At 38.9% G+C, this 27,350-nt stretch overlaps 1 protein-coding gene across 1 annotated transcript; it reads left to right on the top strand.

The window, feature by feature from the left end:
• The first annotated feature begins 913 nt into the window (after window positions 1–913).
• On the top strand, window positions 914–25,852 carry ikbkb (inhibitor of nuclear factor kappa B kinase subunit beta). The gene is made up of 22 exons (XM_084728592.1): window positions 914–1,077; window positions 4,430–4,542; window positions 7,715–7,809; window positions 10,882–11,002; window positions 12,901–12,970; window positions 14,424–14,512; window positions 16,058–16,147; window positions 16,256–16,380; window positions 17,449–17,556; window positions 17,654–17,783; window positions 17,916–18,110; window positions 18,221–18,335; window positions 19,608–19,731; window positions 19,818–19,969; window positions 21,358–21,419; window positions 21,501–21,601; window positions 21,705–21,754; window positions 21,865–21,964; window positions 23,771–23,918; window positions 24,076–24,173; window positions 25,289–25,382; window positions 25,510–25,852. The coding sequence occupies exons 2-22, from the start codon at window positions 4,438–4,440 to the stop codon at window positions 25,567–25,569; spliced, it is 2,232 nt and encodes a 743-aa protein (XP_084584718.1). The 5' UTR covers window positions 914–1,077; window positions 4,430–4,437; the 3' UTR covers window positions 25,570–25,852.
• Window positions 25,853–27,350: the final 1,498 nt, after the last annotated feature.

Genomic DNA, 27,350 nt, shown 5'->3' with positions numbered 1-27,350 from the left:
ACATTTTTTACAAGAAACAATAAATAGATTTTGTGAGCAGCACATTCTTCACTTTTATAGCACAATAATTGAAAATCCATTGCCTCTTTTGGTCATGTAGATAATAAATAATGATCTAAGGCAGAGTAACTGATAAGTTACATGCAATAGCAGCTGTTGTCCTAGAGTTTATAATTGGCATATTATGGTATCGCACATGATACTATAATGACAATACCAGTAGGTATTTGGTTGTGCTGTGTAGCAGTGGTGAAATAAATTAAGTAAATTCCATTTTATTACTTGTCAAATCATAACAGTATTATTTGTTAATTATATGTCATATTATGAATCTGAATCTGCACAGAAACAAAAGCTGTTAAATAAATGTAGTGGGTAAAACGTGGAATTCATGTAGCGGAGTAGAAGTATGAAGTATCATAAATACTCTAGTAAAGTAAATTTGTACTTAAATACAGTGCTTGATTAAATGAAGCCCACTTAGTTACCAGGCCACCACTGTAAGTAAGAATTTGTTCTTAATGAGTTGCCTGGTTAAATAAAGGTAAAATAATAAAATCGATAACTTTAAAACTAAATGACACCTCATAGCCAATCAAAATCGAGGATGTTAAGTTGCCATGGTATTTTATTTAATGGAAATAAAATGGGGTAGATAAATATATAAAAGTTGCTTAAAATAAGAATTTTATTCTCATATTCTTAAACCCGAAAAGAACAATACATTTTAAATTAAAAAGTTATACGTGGGAGAGGAGAGGTTTTCACATAAAATCGTCTTGAAACAAATTTCACCCACTGTAGTCCAACAGTGTGAGAAACATCTGCATGAAACTGCCAGCTGTGATCTGAGCCGCGCGGAGGACTCTGACTCCTCGTGGGCGGGTCTCTTCAGGTTTACAGGAAATCTGAGAATCAGGAAGTAGAAACTTTTCTCAGACTTGTCGTGTCGTCAAAATAAACCTGCAACAGTGTTTAAAGTTTAACTCGGTTAAAGAGCGGACAGACAGTGTCCACAGTGAACAGTGAGCAACAGGTGTGATTTAAAGCGTGCGAACGCTGCCTAGGAGCTGTAAGGTAGGATGTAGTTTAAATAATACTGGAGATGAAGCGCCTATTTGTCTGCATGAAAATAACATCCGAAAACGTGAGCATGAGCTACATTGTAAAAACTCCAGAAAACTGGAAACATACACAGACAGAAATGAAGTGAAAGTACTTTGTGTGATTGAATGCATCATTTTGTAATGAGCAGACAGATGAATATTCACAGTGGAGCATTTAAACAGATCAATGATATTGAATGTACTGTCAGTGCAGCGTTGAACAGGCCTGGTGGGATCCTTACTATAGACAAATACACACAGGAAGCGCTTTGTAACACTGGACATGACTCTTCCATAGATCCTGTGATGTATATTTGGTCATTTGGACGTATTGATATGTAATAGTACTGTAAACACAGGTTAGATACTAACAACCAGGTCAGAGTCGGGGTGCTGCTGTTGTTCATGTTGACTCATTGGAAAGGCTCTGCTACACTATATGGAATGTGACCTTCATTAGTATGACTGGTAAAACCTCTGTTTAGCCTATTTTATGTCAATGTGGCTGCCATGAAAAAGATCTGCTACAACTGGGGTAAAAAAAAAAAAGCAAAATTAAGCTAGTGTTTATACACAGTGAGGGTTAGGGTCTGATATTTGTTTTGATATTCCAAAATAACTGAAAAGGCAGTACATCCCAAAATAATTACATTTCACTTATTTATTTGGCTCACATCACAATAAACAAACAGTTACATGTTTTGGCTTGGAGCCTTCATCAGACATGCCATTTATACCTGGTACTAAAATAGGATCTCTATCTGGTTACATTACCCAGATTGTTGTATGGATTTCGTTTACACCTATCTGGGATCTGAACACGATGCAAGCCAGACTACCTCCACATGTGGTCTGGCACATCTGATCACAATCCGACCACCTGCATTTACACCTTGCATTAACATGCATTTTCCTTATCTGGATAATGTATACAGATACGAATCATACTAGGGTTGGGTGATATGTTAAAATTTTCCAACCGGCCACTATCAGCCCATCAATCAGCAGTGGGCAATATATTCACCACCCTGTTACGTACACTACGTGTGTTACCTGCATCCAATGAGCAAAATAAACTCTCAAAGTGTCATGAAATGAAACATTCTCAACTTATGTTTCTTATTAAACAAAAAAACACAACCATATACCTTCTGAATTCAAGCTTCTCTTTTTTACGGAACTAAGACAAGCTTAATTGGCTCGTTAACGCCTCATAAAAACACTTAATTCAAACTCAACAGAAAAGCATGTAAAACTCACCAAAACCATCTTTGTTAGTTTTTCCACTATCCCTACAATCACCAACTCTGGTTTGTTTGAAATAAATCCTTAATTGATTGTGTTAGTTGTTTAAAGAGTTTGGCTCTACTGGCTGTTTCCCCCTCACTTCTCACCCAGCTTGGAGCACCCGGCTCTGGCTGGATGAGAGTGCACCGCGGACCTGTCACTCTGCAGACCACAGTACTAGCAAAATAAGACAAACAAACAAACATTGGCCTCCAAAAACACCAAATAAAACCAACGGTCGATGGATTCAGCACATCACCAATAGGTGACATATTCATGCAATCACCCAAACCTGCGTGCATGTAGAATAAAGATAAACAATAAATAAGTGAATTGAAGTATCTTGTCCTCCTTGACTTGAAGACTTGAGATGTGCTACCTTGTCAGTTTTTAGGAATATGCTCACATTTTTGATAGAGACCCCACAATTATTTTTTTTTATTAATTGTAACCAAGACAAGATTTATATCAAGTGACACATTTCAGATTTAAAAAAAAAAAAAAAAAAAAAGCCTGTTCTGTGATATTGGATAAATGATTTATTATTTTCTTTCTTTATTTATTTTTTTTAATATTTTTTACTTCCTGCACTGAAATATGCCTTTTCCCCATCAGACATTTTGACTTGATTCTGTGACTAAATAGAGCAGAAGTTTCATTAAGGTCATTGGTAACACCTATGTTTACCGACTATTTCATGTCAAAATGGCTGCTGTGAAAAAGGTCTATTCAGCCATCATTCATTTTATTATTTACACCTGTACTTTTCACACTGTCACATGCCAGACTGACTTCTGACTGAAGTGTACGCTGTTTCTGTGGACGTCAGTCTCAGCCAGTGTGTCTACTTATTGTGTCCAGAGTTAAATATCTCAGCATATGAGATGGACTTAATTCTAACATCTGTAGTGATTTTCTGTCCCCATCTAGAGCCACCTGTTGGTCAAACATTACATTTGTTCCGCTCTTCAAACTTTTGACTAATGACTAAACTAGGGCTGTAAGTAAAGTCTAACCTCTATGAAACTCATGAAAGGTGCCTTTCATGGATTCCCAGAGGTCCCAGGTGACGTCTTCAGCTTGTTTGTTTCGACCTCTTAACAGTCCAAAACTTAAAGACATCCAATTTATAATGATAAAAATATAAAGAAAGCAGTTCTCAGATATGAAAAGTTGAAATATTTTGTAACTTACCTACTTGGCAAAATTTTATGTGAGTAATTTTCTGTTGATTGACAAATCAGTTCATCGATTTTACGCCAGAGTAAATTCTCACAGCTGTATTTTGAGTTTAATGCTGACACACCATGCTGAAATTTACATTATATATACAGTCTGACCAACTGTGTCCTAAATGTCCACTGCACAGACAATTAACTAACTAGATCAACTAGATAACAACAAGGCATTGTCTCTATTGCCACCCTCAGATCAAACTTAACATTTTTGACCTAGTGGTGATTTAAGAGTAGCAAAATTGTTTCTCCATTTTCTATTAATCCAATGTATTTTTTTTAATCTTTGTTTTTGGCTGTGAGCTTCACAACCAAAAACAGTCACAAGTATGACTGTAGACTAAAACGCAGAGCATGTAATTTTTGTCACTAGGGGTCGATGACATCAAAACAATAATAAAAGACATAGTTTAATGACCTCATGACCTGGCAGGATCATTAGAGTTAAGAAGTCAAGTTTTATTCATATTTTGTTAAGTCATGTTTGGTGACTTCTTTCCTGTGTTTCCTTGGAAGTAATAGAAACTAAAGGGGGTACAGGGAATATGACATCATTGACAACAAAATGAAACACAAAACAAAAATACTGACGACCAAATGAAACACACCAACCTTAAATTAAACTACAGATTTCTCTGTGTTTGAATATTGTTGGAAACATTTGCAATGATGTAAATGCACAGCTCAACGAAATGTAAAGCATATGTACAGTTGTTTTCAAACATTTTAATACAGAAATGTTACATATTGTAGCTTTAGGTTCATTCTTGTTATTATTTGTTGTGTATTGTGTGGGAGCAGCGGAGACCATGAATCGAGTCCCCCTGCAGCAGCCGCAGAGCTGTGGATCCTGGGAGCTGAAGGAGCGACTGGGCACTGGAGGCTTTGGGAATGTGACAAGATGGCAAAACAAGGTACTCAGTCTGCACAATATTATGTCTCAACCATCTATGTGGGAAAATTAGGTTTTTACCTGTGGCTCTAGGGCTGTGCATCGGCAAGAATCTTGGGATTTGATGGTTTGTGATTCTGTATACTGAAATATATTTGGATTCTGTGATCAAGATGATGATGATGATGATGATTGTCATTTTTTAAATCAAATTTTAATGAAAGTGTCATTGTGTAATTAACACACTACCATAGGTGTGACATTTAAGTTAAAAAGTTGATCTTTTTTCAACAATCAAAACAGGGACGATAGATAACAACACTGCTATCTAGCAGTCAGTGGTTTAAACGCAACATAGAATGAACCGCTGCCACGAATCTTTGCATGTATCATATCACGATATAATAATATCGCAATACTCAATATTTTCAATTCCAACTCTGACAGGACCTGATAGAAGACTGAATCAGTAAAAGTTTTGCTGAAAAGACCGTGACATTTGCTAAAAATATTTGAACATTTTCAGTTCTCAGATTGAACTTTCCTTGATTTTTCCAGCAGACCCAGGAATATCACCATCGAAATTACAATGCCTATAATAAAATCAAAATGTCAGAACAAGCATTTGTCAAGTAAAAAAAAAAACATATAAAACTAATGGAGGATTATAAAGAAATACATATTCCAAATAAAATATGTTCTTGTCTTATTAACGTTTCTCATTTCACATCAGGAATTCTTCAGTGTTTCTCTCACTGAGTTCAGTTAGCTAAACTATAAGACAAACAAAAATGAGACCACTGCATCCCCCCACCAGCCCTGTGTGATTACATAACAGATGACCTGCTCTGTGTCCTCATTCAAAACTGCTCCACAGGTCCCATAACATTGGGGTCTTTGGGGATGGAGTCAGTGAGTTAGCTGTGGGCTACATGTTGAGCCCTGTTTTTTAACCCGATATTTGTTTGGATTTTGCAAAATAGCAACATTAAAAGTATGCTACATTAGCTATTAGCAATGGCTGTTTACTCTGCATCCATTATTGTACAGACAACTGTCACTGAAGTACCTAAATACTGAAAAAAGTAAGATTGTCTTTTTTGTGTGATTTCTAAGTGTGTTTATGGAAGTGCATTCACAATGGAGAAGGTAGTGATATCCTCAGAAAGTGCAAGTCACTCTGAATCTAAAAATGTCATGTCTGTGTTCAGATGTGACTGAGTTATGACTCAGAGAAGGAATACAAATTTTGACCCAAATTGCAGCTCATACCTTATGTCTGTTGTTCTGCACGAAATTTCCCAATTTCCCAATTTCCCATGTGGCCATAGTTGTTCTTTTTCACTGTAATATAATAGGTAAAACATGAATTGAAATTTCCACATCTAAATTAAACAGTCACATATAATGAGAATGACATAGCAATAGTTCACAAATGAAATCAGTCAGTTTTAAAAAAGCATTTCCTTATGACTTTGAGACCGGTTTTCTCACCTGCACCTGTTGCTGTAAATAGCATGACATCAGTCCAGGAAGCTGTCTTCATTATGCAGCCAGTCCAGTAGAAGCAGTTTCTATTGTAATGATATCACTGTAAGTCACAGGATGAGAGCATTGTAGAGTTTGATCATTTGCAACTGGACACTATGGGAATATGAACACACCCGCTGAGTGGACCTTCCTCTTCCTCTGTTGTGCTGGATTGATATTACTCACGCTCACTTTCAAGGCAAACGTACTGTAGAGCTGGCTTTAAGCCAGACAGCATCATTTGATGGAGAGTCAGAAACTGTATTTGAGCGCTTGAGAATATAATCTTGTGGAAATATTTATACTTTCAGTTTCAAGTCCAAAAGACTTTTACACTAACACTCATCATCACTTGAAGTTAAGTAAACAGGGAACATCTGTTCACTGCTTCATTGGTGCCTGCTTTTCTGAACATTCTAATTTTTTTATTTTGAATGAAAATTTATCTCTCTGAAATCTGATTTTGAAGTTCTAAACACATATTATAGTGTGTGTATATTCATTGTATCTGCATAATTTGCCAAAATTCACACTTGTGTTATGTGTTAAATTCAGTGTCTTCAACATTACACTTAAAAATAACTAAATTATGATTTTAATTTAATTCCTGTGCTATTTACAATAATCAAGGTTGTCACGTTCACAAGTAAACAGTCTATTGTTCAACAGTTAGTGCTACAGCGGACAAGGCAATGGAAAAAAACAGGCGGAAAAGGACTTTACCGAAGAGGGCACTGCTGGCACTGCTGCTGCGGTGGTGACTAAACGTCCTCTATAGGAAATCTCCTGTTTTCCTGTATTAATGACAATACTGAGTGCTATTATTAGTTCATAGGTGAGGTTATAGGAATCAGGGTGGGGGCTTTTCCTTGATGATGCCATGTGAAACAGGTAGTGAGATGTACAACTGTGCTTGTGTTGTGTCATAATATTCAGCAAGTGGTTAAATGTACTGTGTGTGCTTGATGTTACCATGCAGGGTGTGTATTTGTACCTGTATCATCATGTGTTGTCCATTCCCCCTGCTTTTGTCCATCTCTGTTAATGATTAAACAGAAATAACTTACGTAGGGCCTTCTGAAAAGAAATCAGGTTTATAAAGGTGCAATATGTAATAATTGTGTATTTATGATTAACTAAAATCATCAACACTGTTAAGAAATAACCGTTTTGATCTTTTGTCAAGGATATCTGTGTATTGTGTTCAAGAGACATCTCCTGAAGTTAGCATGCTAGCTCCAGCCTGTCCACTCTCATAATCTTTGTACCTGAAGAGGCGATACAATAACTCAGCCTAACTGGGCTAACTAGCTAATTAACAGCAATTAGCGGTTACCCTGGTAACATGCTGCCCCCTATTTGTTTGGACTATGAATTCAACAGGTTGCTAATTCTCATTTCCTCTTGTATGTGCTGTCTCTAACATGTATTATAAAGGCTTTAATGAAGAAGAAATGTTTCAGTTTGAGTTAAATTTTAGATTAATTGATCAGTCAACCAACAGAAAATTAACTTGCAACTATTTTAATGCGGCCATGTTGAATTTTAAACCACATTTTACAATCTGTTTGACTTGAATAATGGCAACATGTAAGATGATAATATCATCCGTGTCCCTGGACTGTGTATAGATAATATCTGTGTGTGTGTGTGTGTGTTTTCAGGACACAGAGGAACAGATCGCTATAAAGCAGTGTCGTCAGGAGCTGAGCGAGAGGAACAAAGAGCGATGGTGTCTGGAGATCCAGATCATGAAGAGGTCAGTTTCACTCTCACGTACATCAACTTACAGTAGAGTAAAGAGTGGAGAAGTGAAAACCAGGTCCCCTTTGACCCCACCACCTTCCCTCTGTCACCTTCAAATATCAGTCATGAGCAGGTCACACAGCAGTCACATGGCAGTTTGCCTTTATTAGACAGATCATAGTGAACATGAAGACAGGAAATACAGAAGAGAGAGTGAGTTGACTTGCATCAAAAGTCCCCTTTGTATGTTGTGTGGTGTGTGTTAACAATGAGGACACCAGGACACATGCCAGGCAGTATTACTGTGCTATGAACAGGAATTTATGAGGGGTAATGTACCATATAAGCAGAGCTCTGACTATAACAGGGCTCTCTGATTTTCGTGAGGTAAAATACTCTTAAAATATGTAGGATCCTTAATTATGAATTATTTTTCACAGTCTGAGCTCAGTGTTGGCTAAGTGACATGTTGCGCAGGTAGTCAGTCTGTTCAGGGAACTTGGGGTCCTATTATGATTTTTGATCTTAATAAATAAATGCAATAGTTGTCTGCTTTTGGCCCGTGACCCATCATTAACTTTCAGTTTCAGCCCACCAAGGGGAAAATGTTTGGGCACCAGTACTTTTGTCAGTGACAGTTTTGGTCTTACAGACGGTGACCTTATGTACAAAAAGACCAGATTTCATAACTGTTTTGCTTGTTTTTTTTTGTTTGACCACGGCATTATACCTAATCCTGTCTCTGTGTTTACTACAGATCCAGGTCTCTTTTTCCACAGTGAGGCATCTTAGTGTGTGTGACACATTATTTTTTTAACTCGTCTGGAGTAATCGGTGATTTCCCCGTTTGTTTTTACCGTCCAAACTCTTTCATTCTTTGCTGTAGAACTCTTTTCGGCATGGGAGGCAAGGTTTGGTTGAACATGTTGTGACTCAGCGTGGTACATTCCATGACAGGCTGCGTGCTGATGAGTTTGACATTTGACTTTTATGTACCCATCCATTTCACGAGTTTTCTCCAGATACACAAAAACTAAATTTGTATCCTGAAATAGAAAAAAAAAATCACACAAGCCATTAAATCATTAGAGTTTGGGTTATTTTGGTCTGTTGGTGGTTATTTCTGACAGGATAATGTGCTGCCTCCTCATTCTGCTCTGCTTTTGGTGTGTGTTTCATTTCACGTCATCACATGTCTGTGTTGTCTATTAACCGTTGCAGTTTGGATGGCAGCTAATACGGGTTTTGATTGTTTGTGAGATTTGTGTGTGTGTGTGTGTGTGTTTTGTCCTCTGTGGGTGCAAACATGAGCATAAAACCATTTCTTTCCTCATCCCAGTTTAACAAGTGTGTTGTTTTCAGACAGACATGGTCACGACCACAAGTGCACCCACGCTCAACTTGTGGAAAAAACACAGGGCAGGGGACACATCCATGGCAACCTACCATTATATTATTAGTCTTACTTAACACAGATCTACACATATACTTAAAAACATCATTTTCACAATGTTTTTGAGTTATGATATGCTTGTAAAAAAGAAATCTTGTGCAGGGTCATTATTTCGTCTCTCTTACTATTTTCTCTCCACACTCTCCAAAATGTGTTCAAATAAGCTTATGCAAAGCAGACCAAAAATGAAGAAATATTTTCCACATTAGGTCATATATGTTACTCTTGTTGTACCCTTACACTGAATACTGTACGTGTTGTACGACGTTCTTATTCCACTCAGTGTAAGTCATCCTCTTGGTGGATCTGGTATCAGTTTGAGTTTGTTATCTTTATATTAATTTAAACCTGAACCTGAGACAACCTGAAACACATTGTTCACATCAGTCAGAGTTATGAAACAGTGAAGAATGAGAAACAGAGGAAATAACAGAACACGTCAAAGAGCAGAGGGAGTATGAGTGAAGAGAACCGGTGACATAATCTGTTTTAAAGATTATTAACTGAAGAAAGTGTTTGCACATAATTGTGAAAGTATGACATTGTAGATGTATTTGTTGGACAGCGTGGTGGAGAATAGATGCAAGAAAATAAAGATTAAAGTCTACATCTCTGATTGATGTGATGCAAGAACATCTAGTGAAATTTAAAAAAAAAAGTATTGAAGTGCTTTGTTGAAGTTTAGATCAGTGGCTCCTGACATTTTCTCTAACCTTTGCTTTTTTGGCAAGTAGACAAATCAAAAGGACAGGGAACCACTGATCAAGATGTACATTTTTTTGTCATTTCAATAACTTTTTCAAGCCTTACAAAGAAGGACTACTGCTTTACAAATTGCAGATGTCTTTGGCCCAGTCTCAGTGTTCCCCCTTAAGCCTTAAGCCCTACACCCCTACAGACTTAACTGACGTCACCTCATAGTGCTTGAGTACAAGACACTGCAAAGGCCTTTTTTGTATTTACTTCTTAAATTAACAAAAGAATAATATAACAAAAAACATTCAGGTCAACAGTGGTACCACATACAAATCAAATAAATGACATAAATGCATATGAAGAACATGAAATTAAAATATTAAAAGAAAATAACATAAAAATAAAAACACAGGGGTAAACATATACAGAAATATAAAGACATTCCGTCAGGGGTTTCAGGAAAAAATGTTCCATAATGTTTCAAAAGCATTTTAATTTTGTTGTTGTTTAATAAACTGAGTGCTTTAAGTAGCAAAGTCAACTGAGAAAATGTGAGACTTCAGGTAATGATCTAGAAAATTTCTGTTTGTGAATAAAAAACTTAGCATATAGAATAATGAAATTAATCAGGTATTCAAGAAGACCATAATTTAAAAAGCTTCTGGGGTTCCCCTGATAACCCAGTGTTGAACGTCACAGTGCTATTCCCTCAGGCAAAGTCATAGACTCGACAGTTTGACAGTCCTAAGCCTTTTTCACTTCTTAGGAACGCACCTCAAACTTTGTGAGTTTGTAAGTGTGGACATTGGGAATGGGCCTAATTCCCCTTGGTTGTGGGGTTATTGTGGAAATTCATATCTCATATATGATAAAAAATATGATGAGATACAATGTGCAGCCCCACTGACTGACGTCTTCTCACTTTTTCTCACATAGGTTGGACCATGTGAACGTGGTTGCAGCCAGAGAGGTTCCCGAGGGAATGCAGAAACTTGTGGCCACCAACGACTTGCCTCTGCTGGCCATGGAGTACTGTCAGGGAGGGGATCTGAGGAAGGTAAATGTCTGTGGTGTGTTTGCCAGAGTGTGTGCATGTATGTGGTTGAGGACTCTGGATTAGTGCCCGAGAACCTTCGGGCCAAAGTGTTGAATCACACTGAATTAACAAGGAGCGGTAATCATGTGTCGTGATGAGTCTTTCTTTCTCAGCACCTGGCCCGAATATGGTTTTTCTCCGTAAACCTCCAACCACCAGACACCCCACCCCCCCACCAAATTAATGGGGTCCTTCAAACAGCTATATTTTTTTGTAGTTCATTGAATTGAAGAATCTCGCTCATGCACGTGACTATCTGATTTGTCGCCAACAACAAGGCGATTGTTTGCACTTCCTCTGGAGCAGTTTCTAATCTGAAGCTAACTGAGTGTGCAGCCCGAGGCCATAGACGGTGTTGGCACCAGGCAGCCAGTAGTGGAGGAAAATGCCAACCACTGCAAACCACAGTGTCATAAAAATTTCAAAGCATCCCAGATGGTCGAGTTGGGGGCAGATTGAGCAGTTAGTGGTGACAGAGAGCGGAAAACCGTACCATCCTCTTTTGTCAGGCCTGCCGTAAGTTTCCAGCTGTGGAACACTTTAAATATATTGTTTAAAGTAAAACAAATCAAAGCGTTTACAACACAAGTGTTGATTTGTCAATTTGTGGAACTTCTTTAGTTAATATTCCTTGTGAGCACTGTTACCTGTGTTTGTTTTCTGCTTGAATGTGAGACTGTTTTTGACTTTCAATGTGTTATTGAATACAGTGTGCGACAGAGGTCCATATTAAGGAAAAATAATGAGAGGGGAGGAAGTTTTATCTTAATTTTTCATTTTGAGAATAAAGTGGAAATGTCAAAGATAAAGATGAAATATCGAGAAAAAAGATTAAATGTAGATAATAAAATTGAAATCTGGAGAATAAAGTTGAAATGTTAAGAATGAAGTTAAAATGCCGTGTTGAGACTAATTATTCTCGACATTTTGACTTTATTCTCAGAAGGCAAAATAAATCTTTCTCCTTGACCCGCATTTCCATCAATTTATGTGCAAGTTTGACTTGGTCACTGGTGTTGTCAGTTTTTTAAAGACACGAAGGCCAAAACCCAGGGGAAAAAAAATCTAAATATTGTTTCTATAATCATTATAATGACATACAGGATCGTTTTTTTTTTCATCACATTGGAGGAAAGAGGCTTTCATAGAGGGAGACAACGCAAGAACAGCAGCACAGTGAAAATGCTGACATTTTGTAAAGATGAGTGCATAACTGAGCTGTCTGCAGTGACTCCTGTCTGCAGTGTAAACCACAGAATTGTTGAGTAACATTATTATCAAAGAAAGTATATATCACATCAACACTTCTGTCCATAGGTTGTCCACATGCTCCTTTTTCTTGCACTCATCCACATTAGTACTCACTGTCTCTGCTGCTCCATTATATTTAAATCGTCTGGTGGGTTTTTCCAGCAGGTCATACCAGGCTTGAACTCTAACCCACCCGTGGTTATGTGCGCAGCATTTGACTTGATGTTCCCTGATCAGAATCTCTACAAAAGACAGTGAAAGAAAACAGTGAAATCAGGTGGGGCAGTGCAGGCAGGGCATGAAGGCCACTGTGGCCACAGGGTGTGTGCTATTTTTTTTAGGGACATAAGGCCAAACTGAGGGGGCATAGAGGCCATGGCCGTGAAATTTTCCCCTGCTTCCTATTTTTTTCCTTCCTTTGCCTGGCCCTAATACTCTTCCGTACTTCATGGATGGAAAACAGCTGTTTTATAGAGTAAAAGTAGAAAAACTTGAATACAGAAGACAGATTAATGAATCTCTTCTAAGACTGTATCCACTTATATTGTTTTCTTCCCAGGGTTCATGTTATTTAAAGTATCAAGTGTCTGTGTTTGTGCTTTCTGCAGTATTTGAACCTCTTGGAAAACTGCTGTGGAATGAGAGAGGGCTCCGTTTTGATTCTGTTATGTGACATTTGTGAGTATCCCACTCAATCCCCAGCTTCTAAATCATGAGTATGTAAGAGCTATAGATTGATTGCATGATTGAGTGAGCTGGCAGCCTGATTAGTTTCCTGTAGCATGGGGGAAATGATCACAGCGACTAGTATCATGATGTCATCAGTGACCCTAAACCACCAGCCTCTTACTCACCGTGGTGACAGCACACACTCATACAGAGGTTTACGTCAACAATCGGACACTCACGCTCTGTAATGTACGAATGTCCGCATCAACAACGCATTGTACATCACACGCTGTATAAACAGCTTTGAGAAGGGACACATGTTGTATGGGTCAGACATATCGAGAGTGAAGAGTAAAGCAAGATACACATATGTAAAGACACACGCACACACACACACACACACACACACTCACACAGAAACTCCCTTTCCTGTTACCCACTGGTGGACATTTCCTGATAATGAGTGATCCCCTTTAAACTGTTTCATGAGCGACGGTAAAGACACAGACATGCACACCCACACCCAAACACACACCCAAACACACACACACACACACACATATACATGCTTAGGTGTCACACAGGTTATGAGTTCCGCTTTGGTGAACACTCTTTGCCAGCACACACTCTAGTCACCGTTTGACACACAAGTGACGTTATAGTTTCAGTTGTAAATTGAGACAAAACCTACTAGGGTTTCCTGGACTTCCTTCAGATTAAAGGCTAAGGAATGTAAATATGCATCTAATCGGATTATGTCTTCTATTAAAGAGTGACTTAAAGGGGTAGTTTGGAGTTTTCAAGCGGGGTTGTATAAGGTACTTGCCCATACGTCAGTGTATTTCCTACAGCAGATGGTGGTCGACACGCCTCCAGTTTGGAGAAGCAGCAGAACTGCACCAACGGCAAAACATTTTTTAGCCACTTAAAAAGGGTCCACCAAAAAAAAAACAATATTAAAAGTGTATGCTATATTTAGAATATTTTCACCATTTTGCCTTATGTTCGACAGCCTTTTCCAGCATTTGTAAGCCAAATATTGCTCTCACCAAAGTCACCAGACTCCTTTGGCATAATCAGTTTTACCTCAGTTTTACTGTGAAGATCACAGGAGTTGTTGGTCTGCTGCTGCCTTGATCCTAAAAACAGTAATTCTGCTCGAGGCCATGTTTACTCCGCAAAGACTGACTCAAGTATGCTTTTGTGTGTCATTTACTTATCCAGGATTCAAATCTTTAATTTCCTATGTTGCGAAGAAATTCTGCATCCTAAATGCACCATCTGAAATGTTTTAGCATATTATGAATTCCACACGATTTCCACACCACATCATTCTTTGTTTCAATGCACCACTAACGTCTTTCATATGAGCGTAAGCTGTGAATCTGTGAAAATATGTGAAAATAATTTGCAATGCATGCAACTTGTACTTCAGCATTCTTCCTCCTCTGACTTCTTTCAGCCTCGGCTCTGACCTACCTCCATAAGAAGCGGATCATCCACAGAGATCTGAAACCAGAGAACATTGTGCTGCAGCAGGGAGAGAAGCGAGTGAGTTTAAGACTCTGTGAACCATCTTGTTAGGACAAATACACCCAAACCACAACAAAGAGGACATATACAGGCTGTCTATGTGCGGGTTTTGCGGAATAAGTGCAGGAGTCTCACGTCCACATGTTTACACTCACCAGTTGAGCACAGTTCAGCTGCACCGAATAATTAATGTTGAAAACTCTGTACTTTTTCTTACCCCTTCAGTTAGAAGGAACTTTTGGGATTGTCGTACCTTCCTCTCTGGGCCTCCCTTTATTTTGTTCATTATGTAACAGATCTCTTCATGTCAGCTCCTAGCCTGCAGCAGGACGCAGGAAAATTAAGAATGTTACATAAACAAGGTCAGACATATTAAAGAGTCTATATATTCATGTTTATGAAACACTGCTGTGCTGTGAAATTAAACCAAACACACTTTATCTGCACTACATTTATAGTTTTCATGAGCACTTGTTTTTGTCTGGCATACTAGAGAAACAGTAAATTTAGCATACAGACTTAGTTTTGGGCTTGAGAGCTTCAGACAAAACAGGTTGTGCACATGGACAGAAAAGTATTAAAAGTTGATTTATGCAAAGAACAGGAAACATGTTAAGTTGAAATATAATTTTCTCCTACAGTCAGTTTTGTTTGCCCATTTCAAGTTTATTAGAGTTCAAATTAATGATGAATGTTCACCAAATTAATAACTGACTTTTTATGAGTCATAAGAAATCATTAATAATCATTAATAGAGAGAGTAGATGTTTATATAAATGAAGCAATAAAAGTTGGGCAAGCAGGCAGTCACTGAACTCCAGCTCCAGTGTGTTTATTTTCAGAGCTGTGTAGGACTGGTCAACACTTTGCGTTGTCCAAATAAAATGTTGCTCTTCACTTGCACTCAATTATTTTCAGTGTCCCTGCAGCCTGCAGGCAGTTTGAGCTTTGAATCTGGAGAGGAGGGGGCGGTGGGAAACAACTCTCTTCAACTATAAATCGGATATTAAATAGAGCTTCAATCTATGTGATATAATGTCTGGTTCCTACCTGCTGTTTGCACAGTAATGCTCCTTTGAGAATGCTAGGGTCTTGCTCCTTTAAAGGCATAGTTCAAGATTTTGGGAAATGCGCTTATTTGCACTGTGGTTGAAAGTTTGATGACATGATACGGTACATTTATCTGTCCATTAAAACAGTAAAGCAGCAGCTGGTTAGCTTAGCAAGAAAGACTGGAACTAATTGATGTCTTAAACACAGGATGTGGCATCACCTCTCAGCCTTGCTTTCAGTTTTTCTCAGTGGCCAAATCCATGTTGGAAACACGGTGAAACAGCTAGCCTGCCTCTGTAGCAAAATCTGCCTAACAGCACCTCTAAAGCTCACTAATTAAAATATTAGATCTTGTTTGTTTAATACCAACAAAATACAAAGTATTAAAGCCAGAAGGTAAATAAGAACATTTCCCAAAATGTCAAACTGTTCATTTAAGTTATCCATTTGTAATTATAAGATAACATTTGTCTGATAACATGTTTTTTTTTCCTCCACTCCTAATTGTAGTTGATCCACAAGATTATAGATCTTGGCTACGCTAAAGAGCTGGACCAGAGCAGCCTCTGCACCTCATTTGTGGGAACACTTCAGTACTTAGTAAGTAATAAAAACCAAGGTGAACGTGTTTTCCATCTTCCATCCAGCTAATCTTCCCATCATACTCTAGATAGTGGCAGGTGGACTTGTTTTTCCTTCGATTTTCAGGCTCCAGAGCTCATTGAAAGACAGAAGTACACTGTCACTGTGGACTACTGGAGCTTCGGGACTCTGGTGTTTGAGTGCATCACAGGATTTCGCCCTTTCTTACCAACCTGGCAACCTGTTCCTTGGTAATATCACCTTTCGAAATTTCCTGTACCTCGACCAAGACCAATGTTTTGTTCAAATGTCTCAGAAATTATCATGAAGGACGTGTGTTTCCAAAAACGTGTGACTGGTATGTTAATGTCAATATTTACACCACTTCTCTTTTCTAATTTATTGTATTCTCTATGTATGTGCTTTTGCACCTTTGTGCCTGAGTCTTATTTGAAAAATAAGCTGAACAATGATGTTTTTGAATGTTAAGCAAGGATAAGCTCAGTTCCAAGTAAATGTTATTGCTGCATGACTGGATTGTAACCTGCAAGGAGTATATAAATAAACGGGAGTTATCACCACAGAGAATTCCAGGATATGTGGGTTGTGTCTTCATCGTTGCACGTAAGGGGCACCAATGAAGAATGACCAATATGAAACTTTAGAGGAGTCTGGGTTACATCGAGGAAAAATACTCCCCTATTACTGCAGAAATTCTCCTTTGTTCACAGGCTTAACTTTTCCATGATCAAATTTAGGATAGAATTGTGGAAAAAAAAAAGTTTTTGTACACTAACAAAAAGAGAAAAATATACGGTAAGGCTTTATTTAAGGGGTGTGCATAAGACTGTCATTACTCTGTCATAATGTTATGACAACTTTACATCAATTAAGCCAACAAATATCTTCATTATGACAATTTGGTGTTAATAAAGACAACATAACCTGTCGGTGTCTTTGTTATGACATTATCAAACTTGAAGAAAAGGTTTAGCTTTATGTTTTAACATGACATTATGCTGTCATATGTGGTTGGTTTTGAAACTGGCTGTCTTGAGACCATTATAAATGTGTCATGAATATTTCCTTGCCCTCAAGTAAAGTGGTACATTTTGGACTTGTCAGGAAGATGTCTGATTAAATGTTATAAGGTCAGGTGATTTAGCTGACAGAGTTAGCTTATGAATTGATACTGGTTAGCTGGCTGTTGCTAAAGTAGGCTAACCGCTGTCTACTGTTATCTGTAGCTGGCGTTAGCTACTTCACTCAGTAGGCTGTAGGTCTTGTCTCACATATAATCCATCTGTATTATTTTTTAGGCACAATAAACTGAGGCTGAAGCAGGACAATGATATTGTCGTCTATGAGGACCTCTCAGGGGAAGTTCGCTTCTCTAAACATCTGCCGCAGCCCAACAACCTCAACAGGTGATTTTATCCCTGACAGACACACACCTACACATAGGAATGCTCATTTAAAACCTGTATTATGTCAGCCTAATGTGTTAACTGGTATTTGTTACAGTCTGTTATTAGAGAAACTGGAAAGGTGGCTGCAGCTGATGTTGAAGTGGTCTTCTCAGGAGAGAGGCAAAGACCCCGAGGCTACACCCAGTGACTGCTTCTCTCAGCTGGGGCTCATACTCCAGCTCAAGGTAAATTAATTTGTTTACTAATTCTTTTTGTCTCAATGTTTGGTACATTGCTTAGCTTCCTTAACTAGTGCCGTTTGTGTACAAATTTACTTGTTCTCTCTGAATGTGATGTGATCTTCTCTTTTCCCTCAGCTGGTTCATGTCCTGAACATGATGTCTGCTAAGATCCTGACATACTCCGTGTTGGACGATGAGACTGTGGCGGACCTGCAGCTGAGGATAGAAAAAGACACCAGCATCCCTGCAGCCAATCAGGAGCTGCTGCTGGAGGCGGGGTTAGCCTTGGAGCCTCATGGACTGGCCACACAGTGCGCCATAGATTACAGAGTAATATATCAGATAAACACCATACACACAAACCCTTCACAGTCAACAGCACAATGTCATAATGGACTGAGTCATGATATTATTATTATTATCATTGTGTGTGTCTGTAGGAGATAGACGGGCGACGGACCGACTTGCCACTGGTCTTCCTGTTTGATCGTTCCTCTTGCAGTTATGAACCTCAGTTTGCTCCTCGCACTCTTCCAGAAAACATCCGTTTTGTCCGTGAGTGCACACTAATAAGTAAACAATATTTAAAAATGTTTTCACCTGTAGTTTTCTGCAAAGCTTTTTTTTTATGTTTGAGCTCTTTTCTCTCTTTTCAGTTGAATCTGCCCTAATAGATTAACCACAATGAGCTGTTTTGCTGAAAGTATTTGATTAATTGAGTACTTGAGCAATATACCTTCTTAATGGCAGCTACATTGATATGAAATAGAAGTGTAAACACAACTCTTAACAATGATATTAATGAAGGACCCATTTACTTAGTTAAGCAGGGCCTTTCCAGTGAGCCAACATGTACAATAGCAGCACCCTGATGCTGTTTGACCTACATGGAACCTCAGTTAGTTTTATTGGCTTTATATATGCACAGAAAACAAACCACATGCACCTTCAGAATTCATGGTTAAGCTCCTTTACACGTATGACTAAAACCGTAGAAGGAAAAATTAAATGTCCTATTTGTATGGGATTAGCATTACCTGAGAACCTCTAGTAATTTGTAATAATTGCGGGAGTCGTCTGTGATCATAATCCCATGCAGATATGCCATGTCGTGTAATTTGTAAAGTAAAAATTCCACTGCAAATTACTCACCATATTTCGTCAAACACAGACGTCCTGTGATAATATTAGTCTGTGCAAACTAGCATCTCTATGATTTGGGGTCATATATTTTTTATTTTTTTTTACATCTGTTTTCTGTCATCAGACGAGTGAACAAGTATCAAATTCGATGGCAGCTCATAATATGTTGAACAGTCAACAGCTGTGCTATATTCACATTTAAAATGTTATATTTGTGAACACTGCCACCAAACATCTGTTATTTGATGTAAATGAGCTGCAAATATGTGTTTATTTTTGTTGTGACGCATGCAGAAATTCTTTTTAATGTGGCTGCTGAAGAACTGATGTTGCACTTCTGTAATGTTGTTCTTACGCTGAGCTTTGACAACATATAAGGGAGATAATGTCAGTAAATATGAGTAAAATGCAGACTTTGCTCATGCTTTGTGAATGCGCTGCACGAAACATGAAAGTGGGGGAGTAAATTCTAAATCACACGATGCCCCTGGTCATAATAGTTCCTCTCCTCGTGCATGGACCACAAACCTTGTTTTCTGTCTGAATTGAAAACCCTGTGGGGGAAAAAAGTTTTTTTTATGAGTACAAACTGTAGTACATAAAACAATTCAAAACAACGTAACAATAAACATCCTTTGATATTGTCTGACTGTGTCTCTCTCTGGTTTCTTGTCTTTGTCATAGAAACCGACCCCAAGCACATTCTGGCTTACAGCCCTCTGAGGAGGACTTGCGGCCAGGCGTGGCACACCATCCGCTCGCTGAAGGAAGACTGGCAAAGACTGCAGCAGGGCCAGAAAGCTGCCATGTAGGACATCCTGTCCACTAAACACACACACAACATACATGTGCATTAACTGCTTGATACACATTTATCTTCCTCTTTTCTTTCAGCATGAGCCTGTTGAGACACAACTCTTCAGTGTCCAAACAGAAGAATGAGATGGTGTCCATGCACCAGAGACTCATGGCCAAGCTGGACTTCTTCATCACCAGCCTGCACATAGACATGGACAAATACCAGGAGCAGACAGCCACCGGCATCGGTACTCTCTCAAAAATAAAGATTACAACTAGAACCATAAAGGGTTCTTCAGCTTGCCCCCATAGGAGAACCCTTTTTGGTTCTGGGTAGAACCTTTGAATGAAGGTTCAATTTGAAGACTCAGGGCCGTTTTCCACCAAATGAGCTGAGGCTCTTGAACCGGTTCTGTTTAAGATTCTTGGACCCTTGGTGCTGTCTATGATCCAACCCCTTTTCCACCAGTTTTGAGTGGAACCAGGATGCCATCGACAGATGCCATGGCATAATGCACAACAACCTTTAGAATATAACACACCCAATTTAATTACCATGTAAAGCCTGGGGCGCCTTCAATCTGAAAACCTTGTGCACTGTTTTGCTAAGACATGTTTCCTTAAAACAGCGTGCAATAGTGTGCAACAGTGGGCAACAGGCTTTGAGATACATTTTTTCTCATTTTGTGTGTGTGCCACAGGTTTAACCCAATCAGCACTGACGTATATATGTAAACACAGCCATACTGAAAAGGGGTTGCAGTACAGTGCGTTTGGATACACAAAAGGGTGTTCACCCTGCTAGTTTTTGGTTCCACCCAGAATCCAACTTATTATTTTTGGAGCAAATGCTCAGAAAGGTTCAAAATTAAGTGCTTGAGATGGAACAGGACCAGTTCGATGTTGGTGAAAAAAGGCCTAACAGAGAGTTCAACCTAGAGCCCAACATAAATGGTTATACCTAGAACCATCTGTGAAAGGTTGCACCCAGAGCCCCCTATGAAACATTCTACAGAGAACCTTTCAATGATGTAATGTTTCCTCCCAGAACACTCTCTGGGGGTTCTATCCAGAACTTTTCCATCTTCAAAGGGTGTGAATGCCCCACCCAGAGGATTTAGCAGAGAACCTTTTTATGCTACTAGGGTTTTATCTAGAACACACTCAGGGGTTCTACTGAGAGCCCTTTTATATAGGCACTTTGAGTGGTTGGAAGACTAGAAAAATGCTATCTAACTGCAAGTGCATTTATCTTCCATTTAACATATTCTGGGGTGTTCTACAGAGGACTTTTTATATTCAAAGGTTTCTATCAAGATAAGGGTTCCTAATGGAAACTTTATCTTACAAAGAACCCTTGAGAAATCTTTTCCTCAAAAAAGGGTTCTTCAGAAGCAACTGGTTCTGGGTAGAACGTCATCCCTTCAGGAAAAACCCAGTTGAAAGCCGTATTTCTAAGAATGCACAATGTTACAAAAACATGTTGGTACGTAGCAGGAAGTTTATACTACGATTGCCAAAACTGCATTCAATCTGTCTCTCTTTAATCCAGTTTACCTCAGACTGAAAGTCCACTTGAATGTCTTGATTAATTTAGCTCACCACTGACTAATGTTCGTCTTTTTACATATTCTAGCGTCAGAGAAGCTCCTGGGCGTGTGGAGGGAGATGGAGCAGACTGCTGTCAGCTGTGGTCAGGTACAGTTGAGTGTGTTTCTATGTGTGTATGTGTGTTTATGTGTGTTTTAAAAAGACTAAAACCCAGACGTGGGTGTCCAGGCCAAGGTGAGTGAACTGGAGGAGGAGATGATGCAGCTGCAGCCAGACATCGTGGATGTGCAGAGGCAGCCATGGAGGAGCGGAGAGACCCTGGACACTCTGTAAGTCTGAACCAAACTTCACTGTAAAAACAACAAAAAGCAAAGAAAAACAGCCTTTTAATGATACTGGACCTTGTTCCATCTTCCCCTTTTTGTTCCTTAGGGAAGGAAAAGCCATGGAACTGTTCCGCAAACTCAGAGAGAAACCCAGAGGTCTGGATGTCACGCAACTGTTCACTTCTTACGTAACACTTGTTATAGTGTTTGCACGTGAAAATAAACCTCCTTCTCTTCTGGCTCTCCTTTTCCTTCCTCCTGCTCAGACCAGAGGTGTTCAGGGGACAGTCAGGAGGTGGTGCGTCTGGTGGTTCAGGCTGTGCAGTTCTATGAGAGGAAGCTCAGAGACTTCTACACACACCTCAGGTACTCACACACAAAACATTCTGTTTGGTTTTTTTTTATCAAAATCTGAAAATAATTCCCAGATCACATAGAGCAGGGGTCTTTTCAAATGCTGCATTCCAGTCAAAGTTGGAAGCCGGAATTTCCCAGTTGAAATTTCCAACTTCCGTCCTCCAAGCATTTCCAGGTGCAGGAAGCCAAAAGTAAACAAAAACATAACTGGCTGTGACAAATTGAGGCATTTCTTTGGCAAGTTTATAAACAATCGAACCCCCAGTAGTGCAGCCTCCCTTCATATAAACAACACAGAGAGGGAAAAACAGCATGTGAGGTAACGTGTGCCATTATTCATTTCATTTTACAGGACTTAATAATATTTCCAACATAACAGATATCAGGACTAGTTTAACTATATTGTTTTAGGCTTCCATGGGTGCTGCCATTGTTGTGAGACAACTGCTTCTTCATGAAGTCGAGTTAGATTGACTTGCCCCAATTTCAAAAGTAGGAACTCTTTGAGTGACGTTCCATTGTACTATTTCTAGCAGAACGTCACAATTACGCACTTTCCCAATTTGTTTATTTGTGTGAAAGATACCGACCTCATTTGGCTGCCAAGCTGGGCCAAAGACCATTAATTATAGGCAGAATAAGTATGATTTGTTAGATTCTGTTTGTAAGCAAACCATTCAAAGTCGACCCCTGGCCTGGTTGGGAGAGCTTGAGAGTAAATGAAGAGAGGGAGTGATGTTCCTGAGAACAGAGCAGTGAATCCGAGAAATAAAACATTATTTTCTCATTGTTTAATTCTAAAACACATATAAACAGGACCACAGCTCCTCTTACCTGCACACAATCCCGCTGAAATATGCCATATTGCTGGACTTGGCATGACTACAGCCAAAGCACACACTTCATTTGTCTGCTGTGTCCTGTGTGTGTACTGACACACAGACCTGCAGCTCTTTGTACATCCATGACACAGATGGAGACCAGCGGAGAGAGATGGAAACACTCATGTTACTTGCTTTGTACATTGCCTCACAACCTGTGGGTCATAAGTGATTATTTAATGAAATTATTTTTGGAAATGTCTATAGTTTGTTTTTTAAGAAAGGACGGCTCACTCTGCCTTTACAGTCACTGTACACCCACACTGGTGTGAGTAATCAAAATGAAAATGAAACAGGCGTTTTTCATAACACACATATGGAAATGTCTTAGCACGGAAAGCACAGGTGCAAATAACATTACCAGTAATACTATTAGTAAGCTATGCTAATGCCTGCTACTGTGCATGTTAGTGCACTGTTGTGGCTCACTGAGAGACTCAAATGGAAAAGAACAATCATGAAAGTTATTAGCTACAACCGTGCGTTTTCTGCTGACATGTTGAAATATCTGCCTTTTAAACTCAACAGGCAAAAAGAAACAAACAGGAGAGTGAAGTATTCTCCTTTCTGAGAAGAATCAGGCAGAATAACTGAAAACACTTGTGCTGGTGACTTGTTACAACTGTAATGTGATGGCTGAGTGCAAGGTGAACAGTTAATGAAGAGCACACTGACTCTTATGACAAAGTGTAAAAAGTGACGACCTTTTATTAATGAAAGATTTCTTTTTTAACTCAGCCATCCAGTCTGCGGTTACTAATATTTATAAGTTGTTAATGAAGCGTTACGGCCTTGATGCGCTACACATAAAACATAGAAGTAAACAAATAAACCATGTGAGAGGAAAATTCTTGCTTACAATTTTTTATGTATTCATTTTTATTTTATTTATTTATTTTTTTAATTTACGTCTATTTTTGCGGTCGTCATGCAGTAAGACGGCAGTGTGCCGACAGCGCGTGATGGAGCTGCTGCCGAAGGTGGAGGGCATGGTCCAGAGGATGGCGGAGAGCGAACAAGTCCTGATGAGTCTGCAGGAGAAACGGCAGAGGGAGCTGTGGAACCTGCTCAAAGTCGCCTGTGTGAGGATACGAAAATTGCACTTGCAGTTGCAAATAGTCTCGACGTCCAAAATGAAAACACAACAATAACAAATTGTTTCACATCTTCTCTAATAAGCAGGTGTTGTATACTGTATTAACTAACAGATAATAAAGTGTATCATCTTGTCTTGTGTAGAGTAAAGTTCGCAGCCCGGTGAGCGGGAGTCCTGATGGATTACGAACCCCCTCTTCAGTACCGCCTCTGCTGACGCCCAAACACAGCTTACAGCAGTTGTGAGTGTACATACACATACACACACACACACATACACACACACACACACACATACACACACACACCGGGGTTTAAAGATACATACAAGTATAGACCTTTACCTTCAATACTGCTGGTTCTGTGGTATTGGTTTAAAATCTGATGCCTGCAGTGCACCATAGGAGCATCGGTTGATGCATATCAAAGGAGTTGCATCAATAATCACTTTCAGTGTGTTTGGGCTTTAAGACTCGTCCTTTGTAAATACGCTGGCATCACAGATCTCTCAATTGAAGTTCATTTCCAATTTCCAAGCAGCGGTGCTTGGTCCGATTTCAGACAGGACCAAAAGATGGCAGCCTTGTGACAAACTTTCTCAAATTACAGCTGAACTGTACACTTAAATGTGTTTCTGAAAACATTTGAGGTGGGAAATGGGCAATGTAGTAACAGAATTTTGATCCGTATTTGATCACTGCTGCCCAGTTTGACAGTTTGAGCTGAGTTTCGTGCGCTGAAAAGAGTGACATCACTGAAGTGACTTTTCAACTCTGGACCACTGAGGCTCTTCTGTTAGGACATGGTCACACATGCATGAATGCAGGGGAGGAACCATCGCCACACACACACATCTTTGTCACTGGTTGAAACTTCACCCGTTGAAGTTGAACTCCACACAAAGCAAATATGCAAATTTGTGCATGTGTGACCATGCCGTTAGTTAGTGTATCAAGTCCGCCACTTATTAAATAAACGGTTGTGATTGGCCTGAAGAGATCTAGGACAGTCGGAAATCTCTCTGATCAGGAGGGTGGCCAGGTGTATCTGCCAGAGCAAATGAAATGCACAAAGACACAACCTTTGGAATGTTTTTAGGTCTATTAAATGTTCACACATCTGTCAGCTACTGGAGTTGTGGGATTGTTTTTTTATACTGATCATCTCACCTGACTCACCATTTTCAGTTGGCTTTCACACACTCAACACCTCCACACTTTCCATTTCATGTAAAGACAGACATCGTCACCAGAGCCTTTGAGAAGACACAAAAACATCTCTTGTATAAATAAAGATAACCTATTATCAAAACTATGAGTAACATCTGCATGACTCAACACTCCGGGTGTGTCTGCAGTGATGAGTCTCTGGTGGAGGAGAGCAGGACGTTTGAAAGTCGACTCCAGAGTTTGCTTCATGACACCATCCAGGAATCGGAGAACAGTATGGAGGTACACAGCATGCTCACACTCGTCCTGTTCTGATTCCAAGCAGCTGCCTGCTGTGATTTATTGTTTTTCAACTGAACTACATGTGATGATTATTAGAAAAAAGACGCCCCCTTTGTTTTTTTCCTAGATGTTGAGCGAGTGGACGTGGCTGCGTGGAAGCCAGAATTTCTCCAGTGACCTCTCCTAGTCAGGGTTTCAGTCTTTGCTTAAGTGTGGTTCTCTGCTGCCTCTGCGTGGAGGGGATGTCAAACTACATGAGGTCTGTGTGACAATGTGAATGGAGTCAGAGCTGCTGGCACATATCTGCTTAATGAGATTAAGGAGCAGGTTAAACCTGCTTACACTCTTGCCTGATGTTGTAAAAGAGGAGAATTAATGCCAACCTGCACTGAAACAAATCTATCTCTGATTAGGAATTTATTTAAGAATTTGATTGTAATTTTAACAAAACATTAAATACATTTTGGGGTAAGATTTTCCCTCGTTATGCACATATTAACCATTCCATTAATTTCATGGATTGTATGAGATGATCATAACACACAAACCAGTCAGAACACAGCTGCATGCAGAACAGTGACCTTAAAACAACTGTCACACATAAAGAGCAAGCTTTGTCCTCACGTTTAGAAGTGAGAGAATTCATGAATTTAAAGAAATTGAATGTTTTAACAGAAACATTTCTCATATGTTTTGAAACTATGTATTTTAGTAAAGTTTGTTTCACTGTGTTTGGTGGACTTTTATCAGGAAACTAGAGATTATGGTTTTAAAACCGGGTTTTAGCTCTATTCTAAAGGAGTGATGCCCAAATTCCTCGCTGGTGGGCCTTGAAGCCCCTCTTGGCCTTAAAGGGATAGTTCACCCAAAAATGAAAATTCTGTGAATTCCATAAAACACTGCTGGAGTTTCACAAGAAAAGTGTTGCAGAATCTCCCAAACAACTGAAGTGAATGGTGACCAGTTTCCAAACAAAAAAAAAGAAATCCAAGTCTCCTAAAGCCCCAACATGCCAAGTTAACTTGAAAGATGTCATTTACACCTTGTTTTTAGCCTAAGTCTTCTCTGTAGATCCTTAGCTTGGGGCTGTGTGTGTGTGCACACCATCTGAACTGGGTGTGTGTGGTGTGAATGAACAGCATGTCAGGGTTTTAGAAGACTTGGATTACACCAGATGAGCAGTGTGGAGGCGTTTTCTGTTTCATTTTGGTTTTATCAGTTGTTTTTTTTATGTTTGGAAACTGGTCACCAGTCACTCAAATTGTTTTTGAGACTCTGCAACACCGTTTTCCTGTTAAACTCCTGCAGTGTTTTGTGGAATAAAAAACTAAACCCAACCTTCAATCAGCATGACGGTGAGTGGATAATGACTGAATTTTCATGAAAAATAAATGAATAAGTAAAATGGTTTTACGTTTCAATTTTAGAAGTTTGAAATTACCATAAAATATTTATGATTAATTAAAAAAAATAATAAATTCCAACTTAATTCTTGAGATGGTATTTCAACTTTATTCTCAACATTTTGACTTAATTCTCTAATTAAAAAAAGTTCCTCCTCTGATTTATTTGTTTGTATGCCTGGTACTAACACTGGCAGTTCAATATTTATTCTCAACATCTGACTTTGTTCCTGACATGCAAAATTTAAAAAACTTCTTTCCCATAATACCTGACCCTAACACTCTTCTGTAGTGTTATGAACCTAAATGTAAATGTGTATCCATTTTATGTTTTTCACTGGACCATTATTTTTTACTGCTAAATGTATTTTAGTAAGACAATCATTGAACAACATGGGTGATGTTTATAACTGTAAAATGTGAGTTGCTAAATGACTGTATAAATGTGATCTTTTTCTTTTTGTTTTGGTGCACATATTGATTATAATATGATTGGCACAGAAACCCTGCAATAATTATTGGTGTAAATAATTAAGTGTTGTGAATCTCATAATGTTAAATTCAT

This window comes from Lutjanus erythropterus, chromosome 10, assembly GCF_056507025.1.
Source record: "Lutjanus erythropterus isolate fLutEry1 chromosome 10, fLutEry1.hap2, whole genome shotgun sequence".
Classification (NCBI taxonomy): domain Eukaryota; kingdom Metazoa; phylum Chordata; class Actinopteri; order Lutjaniformes; family Lutjanidae; genus Lutjanus; species Lutjanus erythropterus.
Note: the sequence above shows the minus strand (reverse complement) of the source record. Positions and strands in the feature narration are given on the sequence as shown.

Coding starts and splice junctions, on each gene's coding strand:
- ikbkb (XM_084728592.1), top strand. CDS start 4,438: ATGAATCGAGTCCCCCTGCAGCAGCCGCAGAGCTGTGGATCCTGGGAG. Junction 17,557..17,653: donor CAGCCCAACAACCTCAACAG/GTGATTTTATCC, acceptor TATTTGTTACAG/TCTGTTATTAGAGAAACTGG. Junction 21,420..21,500: donor CTGCTGTCAGCTGTGGTCAG/GTACAGTTGAGT, acceptor GTGGGTGTCCAG/GCCAAGGTGAGTGAACTGGA.